Source organism: Perognathus longimembris, chromosome 14 (assembly GCF_023159225.1).
Source record: "Perognathus longimembris pacificus isolate PPM17 chromosome 14, ASM2315922v1, whole genome shotgun sequence".
NCBI lineage: Eukaryota > Metazoa > Chordata > Mammalia > Rodentia > Heteromyidae > Perognathus > Perognathus longimembris.
This window is the reverse complement of record NC_063174.1, coordinates 21,338,656-21,365,253: the sequence shown is the minus strand read 5'-3', so window position 1 is coordinate 21,365,253 and position 26,598 is coordinate 21,338,656. Positions and strand designations below refer to the sequence as shown.

The 26,598-nt window shown below is 35.3% G+C and overlaps 1 protein-coding gene across 3 annotated transcripts in view; it reads left to right on the top strand.

The window, feature by feature from the left end:
• Positions 1-26,598, top strand: part of Map4k5 (mitogen-activated protein kinase kinase kinase kinase 5) — an 87,151-nt gene that overhangs the window by 6,764 nt on the left and 53,789 nt on the right. For all 3 annotated transcript variants that reach the window (XM_048362620.1, XM_048362621.1, XM_048362619.1), the window contains exons 3-9: positions 12,260-12,317; positions 18,796-18,886; positions 19,283-19,347; positions 23,059-23,114; positions 24,019-24,066; positions 24,155-24,197; positions 25,184-25,256. In XM_048362620.1, the coding sequence (XP_048218577.1) occupies positions 12,260-12,317; positions 18,796-18,886; positions 19,283-19,347; positions 23,059-23,114; positions 24,019-24,066; positions 24,155-24,197; positions 25,184-25,256 (434 nt within the window). The remainder of the gene's footprint in view (positions 1-12,259; positions 12,318-18,795; positions 18,887-19,282; positions 19,348-23,058; positions 23,115-24,018; positions 24,067-24,154; positions 24,198-25,183; positions 25,257-26,598) is intronic.

Below are 26,598 nucleotides of genomic sequence, written 5' to 3'. Positions count from 1 at the left end.
GGTAACTATATCTTAAAGGAGTAAACAGCATAGTGATCATGAAAGTCAGGATTAGAAAGGGTTTATTAGTTCAGTTGTGAGTAGTAAGTGAGAAAGTAGAGCAAATGTAGAGTGTTCCTTGGAGCAGCTGAACTATTCAGGAGAAAGAAATGAGGCGGGGAAGAATGTTTCTTCTCCTGTTTCTGTTTTTTTCCTTTCAGTGAGACTGGGTGATTACAGCATTCAATTATCATTCCAAGTGACTAAGAGGAGTGCTGTGTTTAGAAAAGAAACTTCATACACACACACCGGAAAAAAAAATCAAGAAAAAGAATTTGAAAGGAAGGTAAAAGGAAAAAATGTAGAATGAGGTTGTTATGAATAACTGTAGAAAATAAATATATATAATGTCCCCCTCTCAAAAGTTGAGCCTCCTTCATTGGTTCTCAGCCCATTTTCTATATATGCATGGTTAGGGTGAGGCACTGAATGAGGACTAATGGAGAACTGATGTAAAGGGACTTGTATTTGATATCTAACATTTATTCAAAAAGGGCTTCTTATGTGTGAGGCACAATACATCATGTGAACAATTGACCTCAATACATCATGTGAACAAAAATTACTGCCATCAAAGAACTAACATTTGGGAGAGGGAGGGGACAATGAGCATAACAGATAAGCCATTTATTAAAGATTAAAGATGAAGAAAGAAGAAAAAGCTTCATATGTGATAAAGTGGAAAGGGAAAAATGAGTCTGGGTATAAGCACTGGACTTGTTAAATTATACCCACATACACATACTTTCAAAGTTCAGAAAAAAATTTTAAAAGGAAAAAGTTAAATAAGGTAGAGGCAGAATTAGGAATTTCTGGGTGGAGTGGGGGGGTGACAGACTAGGGAATTAATAAGGATGGTCAGGATGAGCCAAGAGATGAGGGAGTTAAACTAAGTAGTTACCTGTGTAATCAGAGGAAATGTTTACTATCTCTACCTTTTTTAATTACTTGAGCCTGTTTTAACAGCGAAATTGTGACCTTAGTGGCAGGCATTTAAGACAGAAATATTGCTATCATTATGTCTCTGTAGAGGACTACAGATCATTGGTTTTATTTTTGTTTTGTTGTACTAGAGCTTGAACTCAGGTCCTCATGCTTCACTATATGGGTGCTCTATAAAACTGAGCCATGCCTGTAGCCCCCCCCCCCTTTTTTTTGCCAGTCTTGGGGCTTGAACTCAGGGACTGAGGACTGTCTCTGGCTTCTTTTTGCTCAAGGCTAGCACTCAGCCAATTTGAGCCACAGCTCCGCTTCTGGCCTTTTTTATACATGTGGTGTTGAGGAATCGAACCTAGGGCTTCATGTATACAAGGCAAGCACTCTTGCCACTAGGCTATATTCCCAGACCCCTGTAGCCCTTTTTGTACTAGTTATTTTTTAGATAGAATCCCGCTTTCTGCCTTGTCATGCTCCTGGACTATGATCTGCCTGTATACCTCCTACAAAGCTAGAATTACAGGCACATGGCATTGAGCTATGTATCAAGGGGTCTCATGAACTTCTTTAGTTGGACTAGCTTGGAACCTCAATCCTCCCTATGTCAGCCTCCTAAGTAGCTAGGCATGAACCACTAGCACTCACTCAGCTGATGAAGTTTTTTTAATGGCAATAGTAGGATTTGAGCTCAAGGCCTCCCGCTTGCTAAGCAGTACTCTACTGCTTGAGCCATGCATCCAAGCATTGTGTTTTTTTTTAATTAACTTTCTTAGTTGCATGTAGTTTACTGGGTTCTGTGTCATTTTTTTCCCTTTTGTTTTGATGGTACTGAGGGTTAAAAATTCAAAACCTCATACTTAAGGCAGGTACTCTACCACTTGAGTAACACTGTCCTTTTTTTGCTTTAGTTATTTTTGGAACAAAATTTCCCATTTTTGCATTGCAGTCTTATTTATGCTTCCTACATACATAGTTGGAAAATGCACTGCTTATAAAGTAACCCCTCACACTTCACCTAGCTTTTTATTGGTTGAGGCAGAGTCTTTTGTCCAGGCTGCCCTTGAACCATGATCTTCCCAGTCTCCATCTCCTAAGTAACTAGGGATTTAGGCATGAGCCAATGTATTCAGCTTTGTCTCATTCTTTAAAACATAGCTTTGTGAGCAAAGTTTATGTAGATATTTCTCCTGTCTCTCTTGCAGCATCCTATGATCTTTGTTATTATTTATTCACTTGTTTAGTGCCAATGTAGGAACTTGAACTCGAGTGAGGGCATTGTCCCTTAGAGCTTCAGCTTTGAGGGAAAGAGCTATCACTTCTGCTTCTAGCTTCTTGCTGATTAAGGAGATAAGAGTCTCAAGAACTTCTAAATTACAGTTGTAAAGCTACTGGCTATCTTATTGAAAGTTAGATTATTTCAATGTCATATAAGGTTACTATGATAATAAAACATTTTTATTAGAATGAATATTCCTCTTATGTCTGCTTACTATTTTATGAGTTATCTGGCTAATATCTTAGTATCGTTTTTATAATTCAGAAATAAGCTTACTTTCTGACTGTGTTAAAAGAGAACATGGTTCTGGTAGTGTATGTGAAGTTCTGGATCATAGTTAGGAGCAAATTACTTTACAACTCCTTGCTACTTTTATAGAAATGGTGTGAAAATGAAAGTAACAGAAAAATTTTTTAAAGGACTTTTGAGTTTGGTAAAGATAAACGCAAAATAGTGTTCTCAGTAGTGTAAATATAGAGTTTAGGTATAAAACTACCTTGTGGGCCAAGCTGCAACCTTATAGTTACTCTATTCCTTTGATAACCTAGGTTCAGCATTTTTACTTTTATCATCACTTTAGTGGTTTCAATAAGGTAAAAGAATAGAATATAGATTGACTTTGATTTTCTTTCAGTTTTGCTTTAAAATTTCACTTCTAAAATTTAAATTTAGACCAAGAACATAGGAAGAGAAACATGAAGCTTGTTGACAAGTGGTGTTTTCAGGGTTTGGTTGTCAATTTGAGAACATAGTCCAAGATCACATAAATTGAAGCAGACACTTTGCTTGGCAGTGTTGGACTATTTTGAGGATTTGAGTATGTTAAAATATTATTAGAAGGCTTTCGCCTTAGAGATGAAACTTTTAAAAGGGCAAGATGAATTTAGGCCTACCAAGGTCTTTTCCTCCTGTGTATCATAGTCTCCCACTGAGATTTTGAGATGAGTAGAAAGACAGTGATGGCCATGTCTATCCTTGTAGGTGTTTTGGGCCCATGAGTCATACCGGACCCAACCTTCCAACATTTTTATAGAAGTAAAATCAGATTAAAATGACTAAGAGTGAGTAATGTTTGCATAACCCTCTCATAAGCAGTATATTTGTTTCTCACAGTAAGCCTATGAAATAGGTGGAACAGAGTATGATCATTCTGATTTTACCCAAGAAGAAACTTAGTGTTGCCCTAGATCTCATTGTTAGTAGGTGGTACTACAAGGACTTGGATCCAGATTGCCTGCTGTCACAGCTTCTGCTTTTTCCATCATCTGGACCATGGTGCCTTGGGATTACATTTTTCATTTCTTAACACTTAAATACATAGCCCTTCACATAGTCCTTAGCACATTGTAAGCTTTATGCGAATTATAGTCAGATGAGGTCTGGCAGCCTCGCCCCTCTGCCAAGAGGTTGAAGGATTTTATGAATTTTGCTGAAATTTTGGATATATGGTTACTGTTACTTAGATTAACTGATGCATATAGGCTAGATTCTATATTGCCATTATAAATTAAACAAAATACAGATAATTTCAGGACAACAGAATAATTTCCCTTTTTGCAGCTCTTACCTAGTTGTGTTTGCCTCGAAGGAAAACAGGGCTGCCTGCACAGGTTTTGACTTTCGGCTGTGTCTTAGGAACCCCACTGTATTACTTCTCATACTCATGAACCCGACCTTTAGGTGTCTGTTGCCTTCTCCCCCTTTTGTACCTCCTCTCATCAAAATAAAATAATCCACTATAAGCATAATTCAATATTTTAAATTTTTTAGCTTTTAGTAAGATTTTAATCAACTATTGTCCTTTGAGCTTTTTTAGCTCACAATTATAATATGTGGGAGAGATCCTTAGGTTCTTTATCAGTTATTGCTCCAGAAAATTGCCTAGTTTTCTTTCTGCTGTAGCATAGGCTCATGGGTGGAATTAACTTTCTTATTTCTACCATTCCCTTATTTTTACTACCTTTTTATTTTTAAATACATTAATGTATATTCATTTTAGAAAACTGATATCAGACTAAGTGAAAATTATTGTCTCCTTTTACAGAGCATTGATTTTCTGTGTGTGAGGGGAGGTTATTCTGGACTTAAAAATTTTTTTTTTCTGGACTTTAAAAAATTTATATTAAGGACATAAACATAAACCATAATATAGTTACATATAATCACTAAAATATTAGTTACAAATGTACTTGACAATGCAATTCTTAAATAATATGTTACAACTTTCAGTAAATATACATATCCACTATTTGTGTATTTCCTTATATAATTACATAGGGGTTTTTTCCCATTTATTTGCTTATTTTTGAAATAAGCCTCAAACTCATAATCATCCTTTCTCAGCTTTCCCAAGTGTTGGGATTACAGGCACATGCCAACATACCTCATTAGTTTTTACCCATTATGTATTTCTATACTATAAATAAGGTTGTGATCATTGTAATTATTTTCATCAATCTTTAATTATTTAAATGTATTCTGGCCTTAAATTTTCTAAGTTGTTTTAAAAGTTTTAGTGAGTTCTGAAAATTATTCTTTAGAAAATTGTACCAATCAGCTATGACAGAAAATTCACATCTGTTTTTTCAGAGGAAGGAAGGGCAATACTGAAGTTTGAACTCAGGGCTGCATGCTTGCTAGGCAGGTGCTCTGTCTCTTGTGCCATGTCTCCAATCCTTTTTATTCTCTGCTTATTTTTGAGTTTCACTTTTGCCCAGACTGGCCTGGACCACAATAGTCTTCTTTGTGTTTTCTACTCTATGTGGAATAATCAGTGTGCCTATTATACCCAGTTTTTAATTTTTTTTTTCCTCTTTTGAGATGGAGTTTCAGAACTGTTTTTGTCTTTGCTGGCCTAGAATCTCTATCTTCCAGATCTCAGCTTCCTGCACACTCAGCTATTGGTTGAGACAGGACCTCTCAAACTTTTTTAGAGTGACCTGGAACCATGATCCTCTTGGTCTCCACATTGTGAGTGGCTAGAATTACTGGTGTCTAGCTATACATTCCTTACTCTTAAAAGGCTAGAATTACTGGTGTCTGGATATACATTCCTTACTCTTAAAACTTACTCTTAAAACTCCACCTTTCCTTTTCTTTGTTTTTAAGCAAACTTCCTTTGGTAGAACTCTTCATCTTATAAACCAAGTATTGGAAAAGAGTTGGGACAAGTCTTTTCAGAGACAAATGAATATCCTTGCAGACTAGTCAGAAGGCTTAAGTGTGACTGGAGATAAAAAATCATGTGGACAGATTTTTGACTTGAGGCTCTGAATTTGCCAGCTTTGGTAGCGGGAGAAACCCTGCAGTATAGACTCTATGGGAGGGGGAACACCTGTCTAGACTTGCATAAATAACTGCGTGGAAGTCAGATGGGAAATAACCCAGTCTACCAAAATTAAGGCACTTAGTTGATGAGGTGGAAGAATCGCTGAAATGAGAGAAGTAGAATAAGTGAGCTGAAAGGGTAGGAGAAAATGATCAGCTAGTATAGAGTTTAAAATAAAAATCTCATAGGGCAAAAGATTGAGAAGTCAGAGAGTGGATCTGAATATTGAAGTCCCAGTTAAAGATGCCTGAAGACACCTCTCTGTACATCAGTTTGATAATAAAAATTTGAAAAAAAAATAGATGCCTGAAGAGGCAGAGCGGAAACTGCGAGCCATAGGTTAAGTCTTGAAAGAATAAGCAAGGATGTCTTAAGGTTAGTATATAACTACAGAAAAATAGGGATGATAACAATCTGTCCTCAGCTTCAAAGGAATCTTATCTCTCACCTTCTTCTCTTCACACTTAATGTTCCTTTAATGGCATATAATTTTACTTCTTTAATTTACTCTGGTTTGTTTTTTTCCTGTCTTACACTTTTGTAGTGTTCTGCCATACATAATCATGTTTTCACTGGGTCTAATTTTACATTTACTTTTTTTCTGGAAACTTTTTCTCTAATGTTTTGATTGAGCTCAGACCCCCCTGTGTTTTATTTATCACCCCTGAGAACACATCTCACACTATAGTATGTGGTGTATTTACTGTTTATGTCTTAAGAAACCTTTAAAAGCTCCTTGAAGACAAGAACTTGTTTTGTTTCACCCCAATATCAATATGTAGTCAATATTCAGTAATATTTACCATATGAATGAAACAATTAAAATAATATACCTACACAAAAAATAAAATATGGAGGGGTTTTGTTATTTGGTTAGATTTTTTGTTTGTTGCAGTAGTGGTGTTTGAACTTGAGTCCTGTCCCTTGCCAAGCAGCAGGCACCCTTACCACCGAGCAACCCTCTAACACTCTGTTTTGCTAGTTATCATATGATCCAGCTACATTAGGCTCCTGGTAGCTAGGATAATAAGCTTGCATCACAACATCCAGCTCTTTAGTGAAGAGGTCTCAAACATTTTTCTGCCCAAACTGGCCTCCAGTTGAATGGCAATCGCTAGTTTCCTAAGTAGTTAGGATAACCCATGTGAGCCACAGGTGCCCAGCAGATAATAGAAGTTTTCTAGCCTGAGACATTACTTAGTGTTTACTTCTTTTGTAGACCAACTACTTTGTGTCTTTATGTACCACTATATGCTTTAATAAACCGTTCACATTTAAAGGGAATATATGCAAAGTTTTTACTGCTCTGTTGCCTCCTGAACAGCAGTAATAGCTATACTTTGTGACTTTTCAGCAGTATATTCCTGTTAATTCAGGTATTGTATGACCCTTTCTGCAAAGAAACTGTAAAACATGGGTGTTCTGATAATGCTATTTTGCATTTTTCAAGCTATACAGACGCTATGTTGCCATTTTTATACTGTAATTAAAATTCTTAAACCTGAGAATCATAATTCTGACCCTTAAGCACAGTTATTGGTGACTAAAGATAGCTTGCAAACTATTGATACATCTGGACTTTCTATTATTATCTTAAACAATACTTTTGGGAGGAAAGAGTATGTGAAACTGATGCCACCCCCAGTTGGCTTCATGAAAAGTTTTGTAACCCTAAAAATGTGCAAAAAGAAAGGTAACGGGGAATAAAATGAGGGTTCTCATAGGAAGAAAAGTGAAGTGGGATATAGGTTTTTCATTTCTTTTCATGGTTACCATCTTGGCTGCCACAGCTCTCAGATGACTCTCCTTACTTGCCAATGTACTGGTTGTAAAGATCCTCTTCCACCTTCACATCCACTATGATATATTGTACATTGAGTCATATCTTACACACCTGTGTTGTAAATGCATGTAAACTAAACTTCAAATAAACTACTTTTAGTTGCATTAAAAACTTTACAGCAGGGTCTGGGAATATGGCCTAGTGGCAAGAGTGCTTGCCTCGTATACATGAAGCCCTGGGTTCAATTCCCCAGCACCACATATATAGAAAACTGCCAGAAGTGGTGCCGTGGCTCAAGTGATAGAGTGCGAGCCTTGAGCAAAAAGAAACCAGGAACAGTGCTCAGGCCCTGAGTCCAAGGCCCAGGACTGGCCAAAAACAAAACAAAACAAAAAAACAACTTTACAGCAGTGAGAAAACTCATCGTTCACAAAGTTGCAACTGTATAATTTGAAATAAAAATGGCTTAACTAGGATGATCAAGCATCTTAATTTTCATAGTCTAAGTAAAAACCAATAGGTAACCTAACATAGTTAAATGTCAAAGACAAGAAGGTTTGCGTTAAATTGTGCATGGGAGTAAATAGGAAATAAAAATTAATAAAAGGAAAATATATTGACAAGGAAGCTTAACTTTATGGGAAGATTCTTGGGTTTCATAGTGACATTGATTCCATTTATTAAGAGTTTATTTTTTTGTCATCTAATTTTCACCATGATTTATTAAGATATATAAATGGACAAATACATTTTATTGGATTGATGTTTAGTATAGTGTTAAGTCTGACCATTAATACATATCAATAACCCACTAAAATAAGTAGGATTGGTAATTCATTTAGATCCTTTTGTTTAGAACCAAGGTGCTTAGAATTAAGGTCAGGTGCTCTCCCACTTGAGCCATACTCCTAGTCCTTTTTACTTTGGTTATTTTGTTATTATTGCAATAAAAAAGGTCTCAGGCTCTTTGCCACAGCAGGCCTGGACCATAAATCTATTTACACATCCCATGAAACTGGTGCAAGTCACCATATCCAGCTTTTTTTCTTGAGATTGGGTGTTGTAAACTTTTTGCCTGGTAGGCCTAGAACCATAATCTTCTCAATCACCTGCCTCTGGGTTGTTGAGATTACAGGTATGAGCCACCGAGTCTAGCTATATCCTTTTTTTTTTTTTTGGTCAGTCCTGGGCCTTGGACTCAGGGCCTGAGCACTGTCCCTGGCTTCTTCCCGCTCAAGGCTAGCACTCTGCCACTTGAGCCACAGCGCCACTTCTGGCCGTTTTCTGTATATGTGGTGCTGGGGAACCGAACCTAGGGCCTCGTGTATCCAAGGCAGGCACTCTTGCCACTAGGCTATATCCCCAGCCCCCTAGCTATATCCTTTTTGAAGAGGTATTGTGTAACTTCAATTAGTTCCTCTTGTTAATGTGCAAGATCTTCAAATTGTGTGTTAAAGTTAAAAAATGAGACTAGGGATATGTCATTTAACTTGTTGGAGAATAGTACTAAGTTTAAAAAATTGGTATTTCAAAAATGATATTCCATAATTTGAAAAAAAAACTCTTGAAATTATCTGAATCTGTAAAAGTCTCTGTTTAGAAGTTTTTTGGTGTGCATGTGCGCACGTGTGTGTGCGTGCGCGTGCGTGTTTCCCTGAGAGTCTCTTTTTGCCTTTCATTATAAAAGAGCCTGGTACTGCTTTCTGGTTGTTGTTGTAAGTCAGCAGGAAAATTACAGAACACAAACATTTACCCATCATTTCTTTGGAGGATATAGAAAATGTCTTCAAAATGGAGACTGTCAATTAAGTATTTATCCCTGTCAGTGGGAGTTAATTTATATTCTTCATTTTTTAAATTCTGTAACTACATGTATTTTAGTTTCTACATAGTTTACCTGAATTCTAAGATACCATCTTTGTTTTCTGTAGTTCTGTGATTGAGCCCCTCTAGGGAAAAAAAAAATCCCAAGTGTCCTTAGTGTTTATTTGTTGGTTCAAAGTGTGTTTGTATGGATTCTAATCCTAAAAATTGACTCAAAAATGTGTCTGAAATCAGAAATGTATCTGAAATATATGTATTTCTTTAAAATAATTATGAATATATTTTTAATGAATAGACTTAAATTGGGGGCAGTTCAAGATACACAGAATAAATGAGCAGGTTAAATTTATCCTCCTTTTGACAAGTACATGATTTCCCTTCTTGGCATCTTACAATTATTGAGCCAATACTGGTAGGACTTTAGTCCATAGTTAATGTTAAGGTTCATTCTTTGTGCTGTGTATGGGTTTTGACAAATGCATAGACACGTATCCATCATTGTAGTTTCATACAGAATTGTATTACTGTCCTAGAATCTTTAGTACTTAACACATAAACCTCTCTTCCTGATCTTCCAGACCCCTTCCTGGCAACCATTGCCTTTTGTTTTTATGGTTTCTATAGTTTTACCTTTCCCAGAATGTCATATAGCCTGGATCATATATAGTTTGCAGCCTTCTCAAACTGAGTTCTTTCATTTGCAGTATGCATTTAAGATTCCTTTTTATCTTCTTGTGGCTTCTTTATTTTCTGGAATAATACTATTACACTGTAAAGATTACCATATTTTGTGTAGCCATTCATCTACTGAGGGATACCATTGACTGCTTCTAGGTTTTGGCAGTGATGAATAGACTGTTACAAGCATATGTGTGCAGATTTTTGTGTGGACATGTTTGGCTTCAATTGGGTACATGCCTAGGAGTTGGGATTGCTGAATCATATGGTTAAACTATGTTTTTCTGTTTTGTTTTTTATGCTGTTACTGGGGCTTGAACTCAGGGTTTTGTGCTCTAACTGGGCTTTTTTTGCACAAGGCTGCCACTCTCCCATTTCAGCCACCCCTCTTCTGGCTTTTTTTGCTGGTTAGTTGAAGATAAGAATCTTACAGATTTGTCTACCTGGGCTGGCTTCCAGCTAAGATCCTTTGATCTCAGCTTCCCTAGTAAGTAGGATTACTGGTGTGAGACACTGGTGGTGCTAGGTCTATGTTTAGTTTTGTAAGTGACTGACAAACTGTTAGCACTCTGTGTTATAGACATAAGCCACCAGTGCTCAGCCAAGCAATTTTTGTTGTTATTGTTGTTGTTAAGGGCAAGAAAGGGAGAGAATATAGAATGATAGGAGACTCTGCTGATCTCTGTTCCTATTTTACCTAAATGTGATCTTGGGTGCGAAAGGTCTATTTATGGTTGGGAAGAGGAGTTAAAATAGATGTTTCTTCTAGAAAACCTTCTCCTTCCCTCTCTCTCTCCCTCTCTCCGTCTCTTTCTCCTTCTCTCCTTCTCTCTTCTCTCTCTCTCTCTCTCTCTCTCTGTCATTCACATACAGTTTCATGCATGCATGCATATGTGGGAAAAGTATAAATGCTGAAAGGTTAATTTTTATCTTTGAATCTTTAGATTAAACTAACTTTTCTATCTTTTCTTTTCTTTTTTTTTTTTTTTTTTTTTGGCCAATTCTAGGGCTTGAACTCAAGGCCTTGCACTTGCTTAGCCTTGTTGTCTTCTACCACTAGAGCAACTCCAGCCCAGCTTTTTGCTGGTTACTTGAAATTGGAGTCTTGTATGTTTCTGTAGAGGCTGGCTTCAAACCATGATTCTCAGATCCTAGCCTCCCAAGTAGCTAAGATTAAAGGTGTGAGCTACCAGCACCCAGCTAGATATTATTTTCCTGTGATTCTATTTATAATGTAAATAAACATGATTATTTTTTCCTGTATGGAAATTTTATTTGTTGGCCTTAAACTCAAAGTTGATTTACATGTCAGTTTTCGAATTCAAATGATCCTCCCACCTCAGTAGGTTAGGACTACAAGCCACTTGTACCACCACACTATTTTATTTTCTGTTGGTCCTGAAGCTTGAACTCAGGCCCTGGGCACTGTCCCTGAGATTTTGTGCTACTACTTTGAGCACAGTGCCATTTCTGGCTTTTTGGTAGTTAACTGGAGATAAGAGTCTCATGGATTTTCCTGCCCACATTGGCTTTGAACCTCACATCCTCAGATCTTAGTCACCTGAGTAGGATTACAGGTATGAGCCACCAATGCCTAGCCTTCTAATTGAAAACGATAATTGTATATATTTATGTACAATATTTATGAGATAGCACGGTATTTTGATACATGTGTATGTATGTTATCTACTGTTTCAGTCAGGTTAAGCATAGCTCCTCAAACATTTGTCACTTTCCGGTTTAAAGAAAATTCAACCAGGCGCTGGTGGCTCATGCATGTTATCCTAGCTACTTAGGAGACTGAGAACTGAGAATCAGAGTTCAAAGCCGGCCAATGCAGGAAAGTCCCTGAGACTCATAACCAAGTAAAAAAAAAAGCCAGAAGTAGAATTGTGGCTCAAGTGGAAGGGGTAGAGCACTAGCCTCGAGTAGAAACAGAGAATACTCAAGGACAGCACCCAGGCCCTAAGTTCAAGCGCCAGGTACCAAAAAAAAAAAAAAAGAAAATTTATATTTAGAGCCTTTTAAAAGATGCTATAAGTGTACAATAGAACACCAGAGTTTAGCTCTTCTATCCAACTATGGGTTCCTCCCATTTTTGTTGGAAAAAATAAGTATAAAGAAAAACTTGTAGTAACTATGCCAGAAATTTTTATCAACAGCTCATAAACTTGAAACGACCTTATAAATTACTCATAAATATGAGTATTAGGACTAAAAGTAATTAAAAAATAATTTTGTAGGTTATTTTCCTTCAGTAGGAAAGTAAATATATTCGTTTTATTGAAAATGAAGATTTGGGAGTTTTATTTTGTTACAAGTTGATAATTAATATATAGTACTAAGTAATATTTATGTAGTTAACAAAGCTAAATTTTTGTTTTTACATTTTTAGGCCAGAAATGTCCATACAGGAGAGTTAGCTGCGGTAAAAATCATCAAGTTGGAGCCTGGTATGTAATTTGATAGGGGTGGGGGCATGAAAGGGGATGGGGGAGGAGGAAGGTATGCTAGGCATCAAACCTAATGTAGGATGCATTAAAACATTCAAGACAATTTTTTGAACAATTTTCTTGTATCTTTTTTTTTTTCTTTTGCCAGTCCTGGGGCTTGAACTCAGCCTGAGCACTATCCCCGGCTTCCTTTTTTGTTCAAGCCTAGCATTCTGCCACTTGAGCCATAACACCACTTCTGGCTTTTTCCACTTATGTGATCTTGAGGAATGGAACCCAGGGCTTCATGCATGCTAGGCAAACACTCTACCGCTAAGCCACATTCCCAGCCCTACTACTTTTGTGTATTAAAAAAAAAAACCAACTAGCTTGTATTAGTTATACAGAGGGAGATGTCATTGTTACATTTCCACACATATTTTTAATATAGTCCAACCAATCGCCCCCTCTCTTCCTGCCCTTTCCCTTTTTTTCCTTGTGGTGCTGGGGATTGTACCCAGCACCTAGAGCACTTGCTATGCAAGCTCTTTAATAACTTAAGCCACAACCCACTCAGTCCTTTGGTTTTTTTGTCTTTGTTTCTGAAATAAGATCTATTATTCCTTTATCCTCTTGCCTCGGACTTCTGAGTAGCTAGGATTATAGGTTTGTGCCATCACACACAGATACTCCCATTTCTTTATTACCATTCATTCAAAATAATCAAATTCACAAAATTGTGAAGGGTGCCACATACCAGTCTGTCACATATTTTTCATAGATATGTGAAACTTAGCAGATGAAATATTGAGTAAGGTTATGTTAAGTAGGATCATACAGTATCTATGCTTTTCTAAATTTTGTGTGCTGATATTAGAACTTGAACTCTTGAGACTGTGTGCTTTATTTTAGCTTTTTCTCTCAAAAGTGATGCTCTACTACCTGATCCACAGCTCCACTTGCAGATTTTTGGTGGTTAATTGAAGAAAAGGGTCTCATGGACTTTCCTGCCTAGGCTGGCTTTGAACGGAGAACTCAGGCTCCTGAGTAGCTAGGATTACAGATAAGAGCCACTGGTGCCCAACTGAGTATACATTTTTTTTTGCTTGAGATGGAGTCACAAAGTTTCTGCTGGGGCTGACATTGAACTTCCCAGTCACCACCTCCAGAGAGGCTAGGATTACAGATATCAATTGCCATACGTGGCTATTTTAAGTATACACAAGTATAGTAGGGGAACCTAATGGGTGTAAGGTGGTAGATAGATACCTCATTTGGCTTTCATTCCATTTCTCTGATTAGTGGATTTGACAATATTTTCGTGTGCATATTGGTTGTCTATCATCTTTTATGAAATGTATTCAAATTCTCTCTGCCTTTTTTAATTTTTTATAATACTGTGGATTGAACTTTGGGTCTCATAGCATACACTCTGTCACTTGAGCCATACCCCTAGTTCTCTTTGCCTATTTTTTAAAAAAATCAAGTTACTTGATTTTTTTAGTTGTGTTATGTGAGTGTTTTAATTTTTTAATGTATGGTTATTAACTCCTATCAGATATAGTGTTTACAAATATTTTCACCTGTTTCACCTGTTCCTCAAGTTATCTTTGCATGCTGTTGATTGTGTCCTCAGATGAACATAAGTTTTATAGTTTGCTGTGGTTTCATTTGTTGGGTTTTGTTTTTGTTACATGTGCTCTTGGTGTCACATCCAAGAAATTCTCTTCAACTCCAACATCAACATGCTTTTTCTAGACTTTATTCTAAGAGTTTGAGGGCTTAGGGTCTTACATATAGGTCTTTTTTAATTGACTTTGAGTCAGTTTTTGTATGTGATTTAAGTAAAGTTTTATCTTTATTCTTTTCTATGTGGATATCTACTCTTCCCAACACTGTCGTTTTTGTTGTTTTAAATACATTGTCCTCGCTATTGGCCTTTATATTCCTGTTGAAGATTATTTGATGACATACATGAGGCTTTATTTTTGAGTTTTCTATTCCGTTTCCCTCTGTGCCTTTCTTCATGATAGTAGCATGCTGTTTTGATTACTATAGCTTCTAGTGAAATTTGAAATCAGGAAGGCTTGAGTACTCTAACTTCATCCATCTTCAAGATTATTTTGGAAATTTCAAAACGATTCTTTTTTGTTTCTACAGTATATGTCATTTGAATTTTTCTGAAGATTGTCAAATTTGGAGATGACATTTCAACAATATTAAATCTTCTCATATATGAACATTAAATGTCTCCATTTACTTGCATCTTTAACTTCCTCCTTGGTTCAATTTATTTCTGGGTATTTTATTTCTTTGGTGCTATCATACATGAAATGTTCTTAATTTTCTTATCTGGTTGTTCTTTGTTAGTGTAGAAATAGTGTAGTGCAGAAATACATTTGATTTTATATACTGATTTTAATATTCTATAGTTTGCTGAATTTATCCGTTCTAGATTTTTGGTGGAATCTTCACAGTGTTCAACATTCATTATTTCAAAATTGGATTCCTTTTAGATTATTTTTAATGGCTTGAACAGTGAGTACAAATTATTGTTGAATGAAAATAGTCTGTGAAACGGTAGCATACAAGGCCAATTTATATATATGATATGAAGAACCTCATAATTATATACTCAGAAGATTCACGAACATGGAAATTCTTCTGTCTTCTAATCCTTAATTTCTTCAGTGTGTTTTATAGTTTTCATTGTAAAGATGTTCCACATTGTTGATTAGATTTATTCCTAGGTATTTGTTGCTTTGTTTTAGTAAAAAGAGATGTTTTATTTGGATGCTCTTGTTAGCAGGATTGTCTTCCTCATTTCTCTTAGCATGTTTGTTATTTGTGTGTAGAAAAGCTACTGATTCTTACATATTTTGACCTGCTTGCTAATTTGTTGAAAGTGTTTATTATCTAATATAAAGAATTTTTTTTATTTGCTGAGATGACTTTATGGCCTAAAAGGATGTATTTTGGATAAAGTTCCATAGGCTACCAAGACTTCTGTAGCTTTTGAATGGACTTTGGATTTTAGTTAAGTCTGTTTAGTCTGTGGTCTAGTTTAACTCTAAAGTTAGTTGATTTTTTTTCCTTCAGTGATTATTTATGAGAGTGTGGTATTGAAGTTACCCACTATGTGGACCAATCCATGCCTTTATATCCAGTTGTGGTTTGTTTTATCAAATTGGGTATACCAGTGTTCAGTGCATGCATGTATTTTCAATCATACATTCTTAGTGGATTGTGCATTTTAACATGAAGCAACTTTATCCTTTCTAACCTACTTTGGCTTGGTCTGGTTTGTTAGCAAGGAGCATTAGATATTCCTGCTTGCTTTGGATTCCGTTTGCTTGTAATATTGTTTTCCATCCTTTCATATTAGTTTGTCTGTATATGTCTTTGTCAGTGAGGTAAGTTTCTTGCAGGCAGAAAATGATTGGATCGTTATTTTTTATTTAATTTTTATTCAGCTAGTCTGCATATATTAATTGGAGACAATATTATATTATCACTAGGATTCCTATTGAAAGATAAACTTTTTATTGTAGAGATTTGGTCATTTGCTGCAACTATATTGTTTGATTCTTTACTAGTTTGTTTTTTAATCTTCTAATGAAATTTATTTTTCCCTGAGCTCTCTTGATTATCTTTTTTCCACTTTCGGTGGATAGTAATTTTGAATAGCTTCTACAATACTGACTTTATGGCTAGAAATTGCTTTAGCTTATGCTTATCATAGGAGATCTTTATTTCTCCTTTGATATTTAAAGGATAGCTTTACTGTATTATGGTAATCTTAGTTGGCAGATGGTTTTCTTTGACAAGTGGAAATACATCAGTCCATGGTCTGGCCTTTAGGGTTACTGCTGCTTCTCTGCTGTTACTCTGTTAGGTAACTTGCCCCTTCTCTCTTGAGACTTTCTGTATTCCTTCTTTGTTCTCTTGGCATTTATAGTTTAATATTAGAAGTTCTTTTCTGTTCATGTGTTTTTGGGGTTCTAAACGCTTCCTGTACTTAGATGTCCATTTCTTTTTTTCAATTTGGGAAATTTTCAGCTATAACTGTAGTGAGTAGTTTTAGTAGAATCGGTCTCTCATTTGTATCCCAGAGTTCTTGAAATTATAGTCATTGTTGCTTTTTTCACTTTCATAATTCCTCAACCCTGACCTTCTTTCTTCTACCTGGTCTAATTTATTTGTGATGCTTCCCTTTGAGTATTTTATTTGACTTTCTGAGAGTTTCATATCCAAGACTTCTGTTCAGTTTCTTTTTTTAATTTTTTCATTATTTTAGAATCAATCTCTTCAGTGAATTTTCCTCCCAATTTGCTGAAATTTTGTCTGTCTTGAGTTAACTTAAATCATATTTATTTGAATCTTGAAATCACTGATCATTTTAAAAATTAGACTTTTGAATCTGTTGAGGTGGACATCTGGTTTTATGCAGGGGTCTTAGTGAGTAGCCTTGTCTTGAAGATTCACTCCCCAGTACCTCTCATAGGGAAGAAAACAACCCTGCCATAATAGCAGGTATAGAAATACAAGTACAGACAACTACTGTACCACCAGTAACTGTATAAAAAGAAAGGGTAAAAGGAATATAAACAATTAAATATTAACTATAGAAAAAGTAATAACAATAAAAGATAAAAAGAGGGTGGGAAAGGGAAAAACAAAGAAGCAACATTAAAGAATAGCTTGAGTGTAGCAGCCTACCTGTAATGCTCTTAGAAGGCTGGAACTGAGAGATAACTGTACTAAACTAGCCCAAATATACCCTAGAGTTGGAGTATTTTCTACCTTTTTCTGCCTTTATATTTTTTTGTGAGCTCTTCTTTCCCCTCTTTCTTGATTCTTGATGTTCTTCCTTTCTCTCCTCCTCCTATAGTCTCTCTTCTGTTAGTTAAAAAAAAAACCCTGAATCTACCCTGAATCTGAATGTCTAAGCACCACTGACTTTAAACCTTGAGGTGCTCTCCAGAGACTACTATTGGAAACTAATGATAAGTACTTCATAATGATCCCCTAGCAAAGAAAACCTCTATTGATCTCTTACTATATGGTAGGTAATGTTGCTATTCTATTTACTCTATCAAATATGCTAAATGCACTATGATAATCTCTTTCTGAAAACCTTCCTGAAGGAATTCCCTAATCAGAAAAATGGTAGTATAAAAGTCTGGCACAAAAATAGCCAGTAACTTGATATTACTGAAATATAGAGAATATTTAGAAACGTGGCAGATAACAAGCTAAAGGTTTGAATGAATCCAGTTACTATTTAACAGATTAGACCACAAGGGTTAAATTGCTGAAATTCCTGTGCATTTCTGAGGCAGGACTCGAATCCATGTTTGTCTCATCCACAGCTCAAGCTCTTAATGGCTACATTCTATGGCCATGACATAAAACACATATAAATCATGTTAATAAACTCCTTTTACCAAAATAAATACTGCTTTGATGTAAAACAGAGTGGGTGATAACAATATCATAATTACCACAAAACTCCCATCAATAAACAATGTTTTCTTAATAAAACTTTCTTCTACTTATATTTGTGAGAGACAAACTGAAAATACAGATGAAAACATAAGAAAGCAGCCACGTGCCAGTGGCTCACAGGTGTAATCCTAGCTACTCAGGAGGCTGAGATCTGAGGAGCATGGTTTGAAACTTAGCCTGGGCAAGAAAGCCCTTGAGATTCTTCAATTAACTGTCCTCATGCCACCTGCCCCATCCCCCTAGCCCAAAGACAGAAGCAGAGCTGTGGCTCAACCAAAAAAGTTCAGGGACAGCACCTAGGCATTACTATTGCTTTTGTTTGTTTGTTTAAGGTACTCCATTGAGCTCAGGGCCTTGTAGGAGACAAGAGTTTACTTACACTTTTAGCTTTAGTTATTTTTCAAATAGCATGGTGTTTTTTTGTCCAGGCTGGCTTTGGACTTCAGTCATCCTCCTACCTACGCCTCTCATGTGGCTGTAATAGGCACTATCATATCTGATCTGACTTATTCTATGAAATACAGTATCTTAACTTTTTGCCCCTGCTCTCTACCTCCCAAGTAGATGGATTATCACACCTAGTTGAATGTTTTTTTAAATACTCTTTCCATGTATATATGTACTCAAATGATTATATAAAAATCCTTTTAATATATTGTAAACATATTTTCATATCAAACCACATTTAGAACTATGTTGGAGTATTTCTACCATAAATTATTTAAGCACTATTTCATAAACCATACTGTAGTAAACAAATATCTCTGCATATCTCCTTAAGAAAAAGAAGTCTGAAGGCAATTGGGGATTCAGAGATATACACATTTTTACAATTTCAGGTTTTAGAGAAAATATCTATCACTTTACGGCTCATCTGAGTATTGAAAATGCCTAATTTCCTCATCTGTAGCTAATATTTAATGTAAAGTTTTCCTTTCTTTGGTATATATACTGAGTAACCTGATAATCAACTTATTTTTTTGTTTTTCAGGTGATGATTTTTCTTTGATTCAGCAAGAAATATTTATGGTTAAAGAATGTAAGCATTGCAACATTGTTGCCTACTTTGGGAGCTATCTCAGGTAATAAATAACAAGCCCCATATACTCTCTGTATTTTATAGTTTCTTTGCTACTATTCTCCCCTTCATGTAAGAGTACTTATATTTTGACATAAAGTTGTCCAAAGTTGAAAAATATCTGAAGGTTTCTGACAACTCTGCAAATGTGGTCATACTGTATGTAGCAGCCTTAATGAAGCATTATGAATGATTCTAAGGAAGTGCTGTAATTTAGACACTGATCTTGTTTTACTCTATTTACATTGGGGCAGCCAGCTGCTGCGCTTGTACTACTGTGCTTGAATGTATACTGGACTCCTAGATGCTTCCCCTCTCTGCAGTGCCGAGAGGGAACATCAAAATCCATTCAACAGTTGAGAACTAACAGCTAACACATTTTCTTTCTCTTTCATGTTAGTCGGGAAAAGCTGTGGATTTGTATGGAATACTGTGGCGGTGGATCACTTCAAGATATTTACCATGGTACTGTGAATTTGACTTTATGTTTTAAAACTTACTTTGACTTTATTGATTGTTGTTTGACATTTTCCAATTAATAGATAAATTAAGCACTCTGTTGCCAGAGTATTGCATAACAGAAATATAGGGGGATTTTGGAAGTGTCAGTGGTGATTATTCAATTAAGTTTTCCTTAGCCTGAACTAGGAAACCCATAAGTATGTCTGCAATCTAAATTTTACTTTTTAGATGTAGTTTAAGAAAGTGCTTATCTACAAAGGAAACTGCATAATCTTTCTTGTAAATAAGAATTGAAATGCAAAGGAATGGCTCACATAAAGGAAATAGTGCATCTATCTTAATAATTTAAACGCTAAGGAACATAATTTGTATTAGGATGATATATAGATTCTTTAAAAAGAAAAATTGGAGTATTTTACTTAGTAGTCTATTAATTTAGTCAAGTTTTTTGGTTGTTGATTTTGAGTTGGGGGGTAGGGGTTGGTGCCAGTACTGGGGCATGAACTCAGGGCCTGGACTATCCCTTAGCTGTTTTCTGCTGAAGGCTGCTGCTCTACTACTTGCATCATAGCTCACTTCTGGCTTTCTTTGATGATTAATTGGATATGGTATCTCACAGACTTTATTGACTAGGCTGGCATTGATCTCAGTTCTCCAAAGTAGCTAGGTAGGACGATAGGCATGAACCACCAGCGCCCTGTTTGCATTTGACTTTTTATAACATCATTTAGAAATAGTGTTAGTTTAGGCTCTGTAATTTCACTGCCAATTTGTGTGTTGTTGGAAATTTCTAGACTTTGTGAAACTTGAGTATGGATTCTTATAATATTTTCCTTGCTCAATATAGATATGGGATAGTAAAAGAGCCATTGTAACTGCATTATATAGTTTATTAAGAATTATGTGAAGCGTTTTTAAAATATTTCTGTGTTGAAATATTTGTATTGGAAGGCTTATCATATTTTAGTTATGTCACAATAATGTAAAAACAACTGCTGTTCCAGTTGAAGTATCTTGTAACTTGTAGAGATCAGTTTCATAATGCTGTTCAGTACAGTTATAGTTAAAAACAATACACTTTACAATACACGTACAAAGATGAAGCAGCTTCACATATACTTAATTGAATATATCTCCTCAAAAATATGTATAACATAGTTGGTCATACTTAGGATTTAAAAATAATATTTTATAAGTATATATAAATGTAAGTGCATACCAGCACAAAAGAATACATCACACATTGATATGTCATTTTTTCTTGGGGAAGAAAAATTGAGCTCAGATGCAAAATTCTGTTATAAAAATGTACTGATATATCATTCAGTTATACATTTAAAATATTGTAATTACATAATTTAGCCAGAACAAATAACCCATAACAGAAAAAGGCCTTATTAACCTGCTGTCTCTTTATTTAAAAGCAAAATTGTTTTTGCCATATAAATATTACAAATACTGAGGCCAAGCATGTTGGCATATGCTTGTAATCCTAGCTCCTTAGGATAGTGGTTCAAGACCTGCCCAACCAAAATCTTAGACTCCATTTCAACAAATAAGCTGAGAATAATGGTTTATGTCTGTAATTCCAGCTTCATGGAGGTTTAGATAGGAGGAGTAAAGGCTGGCCCCAGGCAAAAAGTACAAGATCCAATCTAAAATTCAAAGAATTGGAGTCTTTTATTCAGTTGGAGTTTTTCTGTTTATTTTTGTTGTTTTAGTAGAACCAGAAAGAACCTCATGATGCTTGAGCCATGTCTTCAGCCTCTAGTTTTATTGATCATTTTCAGATAGTCTTGATTTGTGCCCAGGTAGGCCTAGGCTGTGATCCTCCTTCTTGTGCTTCCTGTGTCTCTGGAGATAACAGCCACAAGCTATGCACCCATCCGTTATGCTTTCCATAGCTGGGATAATGGGCACACAACATTATGCCCAGTCTTTGTTTTAAACCTTGTCTTGCAAACTTACATGCCAAGGCTGGCCTCAAACCACAATCTCCCAATATCTGCCTCCCAAGTAACTAGGATTACAGGCTCCAGCCACTGTGCCCAGCTTCAATTATACTTTTTTTTTTTTTTTTTTTGCCAGTCCTGAGGCTTGAACTCAGGGACTGGGCATTGTCCTTAAACTTCTTTTGCACAAGGCTAGCTAGCACTTTACCAACTTGATCCACAGTGCCACTTCTGGCTTTTTCTGTTTATTTGGTACTGAGGAATCGAACTCAAGACTTCATGCATGCTAGGCAAGCATTCTACCACTAAGCCACATTCCCAGCCCTCAATTATAATTTTTTGAGAACTCAACATATAGATAAAATTAAATTGTCACTGACAGCTTTTACTGTTTTCCCTTTTAAAGAATTTTTGAGACATTAATTTTATGTCTTCATGAAATTTCTACTTTCTGCTATTAATACCTGATTTTTTTTTCTTCTGTTGGACATGGGACTTGAAACCCAGGGCCTGGGTGCTGTCCCTGAGCTCTTTTGTTCAAGGCTAATGCACTAACACTTTGAGCCACAGTACCACTTCTGATTTTCTGATAGTTAATTGGAGATAAGTGTCTCACAGACTTCCATGCCCCCAGCCCCCACACCCAGCTTTGAACTGCATTTCTCAGATCTCAACCTCATGAGTAGCTAGGATTGTAGGCATGAGCCACCTGCACCTGGCTAAAACCTGTTGTTGTTTTTTTAGGTAAATTAAATCTAAGAAATGTTTATGCCTTTAGTGTACTCAGAAACATAGTCATCAAGAATACATGTAAATTGGATGCTGTTAATAAAGTAACTACTATTCTAATTTCCTAAATCAAAATTTTGTGGGCTGGGATGTAGCATAGTGGCAATGAGCTTGCCTAGCAAGTGTAATATCCTAGGTTTGATCTCCATTATCAAAAAAAAAGAAAAGACAAAAAAATGTGTTCCTGAGTAGGGTGTAGACATGCGTAGACATGTAAAACATGTGTAGACATTTTTTGTACATAGATTACATAATGAGTTTCAGTGTCCACAGACACCACCCAGATTTTCTTTTCAGAGTTACTAAAGGCATAATTCCAGAACTTCTTGAGTACTTGCATATAGAGGATTTATAATCAAATTTAGAGAAATCTATTTGCCAGAAATAGGTTGATAGGTTTGTTGAAAGCATTATACTGAAAAGAGTATCTTGACATTTTAAAGAAGTGTATACTTTTCACTATGTTTCAACAGCCAGTCTTTTTATGGTTCCCTGTAAATACATGTTAACTAGTTGCATATTAGCTATGTAGTTCTTGGCTTTCTGAAAATTGTTTGGGATTGAGTTCATGCCTCTTACTTTCTATAGAATTTCCTGTGGCACTTAGTACTGAGCTTTACACAGCATAGGAGCGTTGTTTTTCAATACCCAAGTTTTTATAGAATAAATCTCTTAAAGTTATTAAAGTACACTTTGAAATTCTCAATATTTTCTGTTCCTGTTTGCTAATTTTGTATTTTGTTATTCTAATTCTAGTTATTGAACCCAGTGCCTCATGGGAGCTAGACAAGTGCTAACTTGAGCTATACCCTCAGCTCTTTTGTTTTCCAAAAATAACATATGCTCCTGATCAGAAGGAAAGTTGTCCAGTGACATATATAAAGTCTTATATAGTCTGTCATTTAAAAAGTAGATTGTGTTTTAATTTGTTAGGTTCAAACCTCTTATCAATATGGTCTTTCTTTCTTTCTAGTTACTGGACCCTTGTCAGAATTGCAAATAGCCTATGTGTGCAGAGAAACCTTACAGGTACTACAATTGCTTATGTACATAGTGAACCCCATTAGAAAGGCAGTTTCACAATTGGTAACTGTAAAATTATTTGCCCAAACGAGAATAATAAATGCATTATCTTTTTCATAAGCTATAGTATTTTAATTCTATAAAGCTAGTTATTTTTTTCATGAATAAGTTTTAAGAATCCTTCTAAGCAGATGCTGAGATACACAGTGGTCATAAGTGATTATGTTTTTTGCTGATGCACGCAGTGATCAAGTATAATAGTCTATGTCATCTGGTTCTCACTTGCTACAAACGAAGAGAAGCTATAGCTATTCACTGAGGAATAAGTACAGCAGAAGGGATGTAAACATCTATATTTTGCTACAGAAATTAAAGGCTAGGGAAATTAAAGGCCTAAATACTATACTGTATTCATGGATTATTAAGAGTCCACACCATTGAAGTATTAGTTCTCCCCACATTGAATGAAATTCCAATCAGAATCTAAGCAGGCTTTCTTTTTCTTTTGTTTTTTAAGAAATAGACAAATTGATTTTAACTTTCTGTGCAAACATAAAGCACCTTAAACAGTCAAACAAATTTGAAAACCTGATGTTTAACGGGAGAATGTCTGTCAGGGTTTCCTGGAAAGAAGAAAAGAATTATAAATGGGCAGAAGAGAAGGAAACTTTAAAGGGTGATGAGTTTGTTCATTATCTTAACTATAGGGTTAATCTTTTAGTAAGTATTTCCAGTTTTTACCAGAAAGTAAATTCAAAAGCTTTGTGGTAGAGTTAACATTAAGTAGCAAAAAGAGATTCATCTAAGTTTTACCGAAAAAACACTTTCTAGTTTTTTTCTTATTCGATCAGAATTTACATAGAAATTTAAGTTTCACAGTTTTTCTAATGTATCCTATTTTTTATTTCAGGGTCTTGCTTATTTGCATACGAAGGGTAAAATGCATAGAGATATAAAAGTAAGTTCATTTTATATGTTTAAATTACTAATTCTTTTGCAAGAAATTTTATAATGCTAGTTTAACAGCATTTGTAATTTTGTTTCAGGGTGCAAATATTTTATTGACAGACCATGGTGATGTAAAATTAGGTAAGTTTTTTCAAGTTCCTAAAACTTTTTCCAAAAATACTTCAATGAACTGTTAAATGAAAATTAACATTATGCAGGTTTCATATTTATGTTGAATCATAATAATCCTCATCTTTGACAGTTAATTTTACTCCTGTGATTTAACTTAAGGAAGTTAATTTAATTTTAAAGATAGAAAATCCATATTCATAGAAATATCCATATTGTACAAAAATACAAACATACATCTCAAAAAACTGCTAAACTATAAACCATATATTACTTATGAACTATTATTATTCAGTCAAAATATCTAGAATATATGTGAATAAAATCTGGTGTGTCAAAGGCAAAAATGAAGTATATGTATTTTAAATTTGTTTACCACTGTGCTTAACAAAAAGCAATGTAAAAGTTTGTATATAAATATTTTTAAAACTTTGTTTAAAAAATGCACTAGAGGGCTGAGAATATGGCCTAGTGGTAGAGTCCTTGCCACTTATAAATGAAGCCCTCGGTTCGATTCCTCAGCACCACATATATAGAACATGGCCAGAAGTGGCACTGTGGCTCAAGTGGTAGAGTGCTAGCCTTGAGCAAAAAGAAGTCAGGGACAGTGCTCAGGCCCTGAGCTCAAGCCCCAGGATTGGCAAAAAACAAACAAAACCCCAACCAAAATATTTAATATTTTGTCAGGATTAAAGGAATTTGGGTACTTTCCCATGTGTTCTATTTTTTCCCCAAATTAACTTCAGTGTGCTTGTAATAAAAATATTTTATTGCCTTTGTTCCTAATAAAGTACATTTTGATTCTAGTAAAATTCCATCAAATTCTTTCATTTTAATGAATATGTTATGAACTAAGCAAGAAGAGATTTGGGTATTTACACACATTTTTCTGACATTAATATCCGAATTATTAACAATGCTATGCCTAAGTGTAAAACTTAGAAATGCTGGTTGTATTGAAAAGAAATATTTTCTGTTCTATTTTTTTTTCTCACCAGCGGATTTTGGTGTGGCTGCAAAAATAACAGCTACCATTGCAAAGAGAAAATCTTTCATTGGCACTCCTTATTGGTAAGACATTATCATGATTGACTTTGGTCCATTTTTATTTCTTCATGCTTAGTGATCAACCTTGGTACTTGGTAATACAAATGATCATTGAAAGCCAAGAGATTTTGCCTGCTCCTTGATAGTATTCTAATTAGGTTAAGAAACTTGAATATTCTAGTTTCATTATTCAGCTTATAATAATGATGGAACTAGAATATCCAAGTTGCTTAGAATTTCTACTATCCTAGGGCTTGCTTAGATTGAGAGGACTCAGGTATGAAATTTTCAATAGAAAGATTTCTTGGCAAGTGGGGTTGTGCACACCTATCAGCCAGCACTTGGGTTGGGGCAGGAGGACCACAAATTGAAGCCAATTGAGCTACATGTCAAAACCTTCTAAAAAAAATTAAAAACAAATTAGAGCCAGGTGCTGGTAGCTCATGCCTATAATCTTAGCTACTCCTGAGACTGAAATCTGAGGATTATGGTTTGAAGCCAGCCTGGGAGGAAAGTCCATGAGACCCTTATCTCCAATTAAACCCCAGAACAGCTTGAAATGGAGCTGTGGCTTAATTGGTAGAGTGCTTGTGTAACAGCTCAAAGAAAGCACCCAAGCCCTGAGTTCAAGTCTCAAGACTGGCACCAAAAAAAGGTCAAAAAAGTTGACTTATGCATCTGACCCAGTCACATTCCTTTTAAGGTACTAATTTCATTATTGATAGATGACTACAATATGATAAAAGGCTTCTTATTAAACTATGTAAAATTACAGTGAATGTTGAAAAAAAAAGAAAGATGGTATGTAAATTTGGGGTGAAGTTTCTTTAATATGGAGTATTTGAATAATTTATTTTTTGGAAAGTAATTTAAAATAGCTTTATTCTTCATAACTAATGCCAAGATATATTCAGGTGGACATAGTGAAATAGAAAAGCAAAACCAATTGATTTCTTAATCACATACTTTGCCATCATCTATGGCAGCCTGACTGACTGTAGCTCAGGTTCCCACTATCTAGAAAACAGAATAGTTTTGTTAACTTGAAATGCATTATTCACCACTATCTCATTGGAAGGGCAGAAGAAATGAGATTAATTTGCATTTTCAGTCATTTGGCTTCCTGGTAATTATTTCTCTTCATTCCTATACCCATTACTGTATATATGGCACTTGCATAGTGTCTGTATATTTACATGTTGTCATTTTCAGTAAACATTTTATATCCTCAACTACACTTAAATTGAGAGATAATGTTAATAATATTGAGACTAAGTACACATAAAAGCAACCTATGCTGTGTATGTTTAACATAAGTGTAAATTAATTTTAGAATAATAAATGTTAAAACAAATTTCTCAAGCAG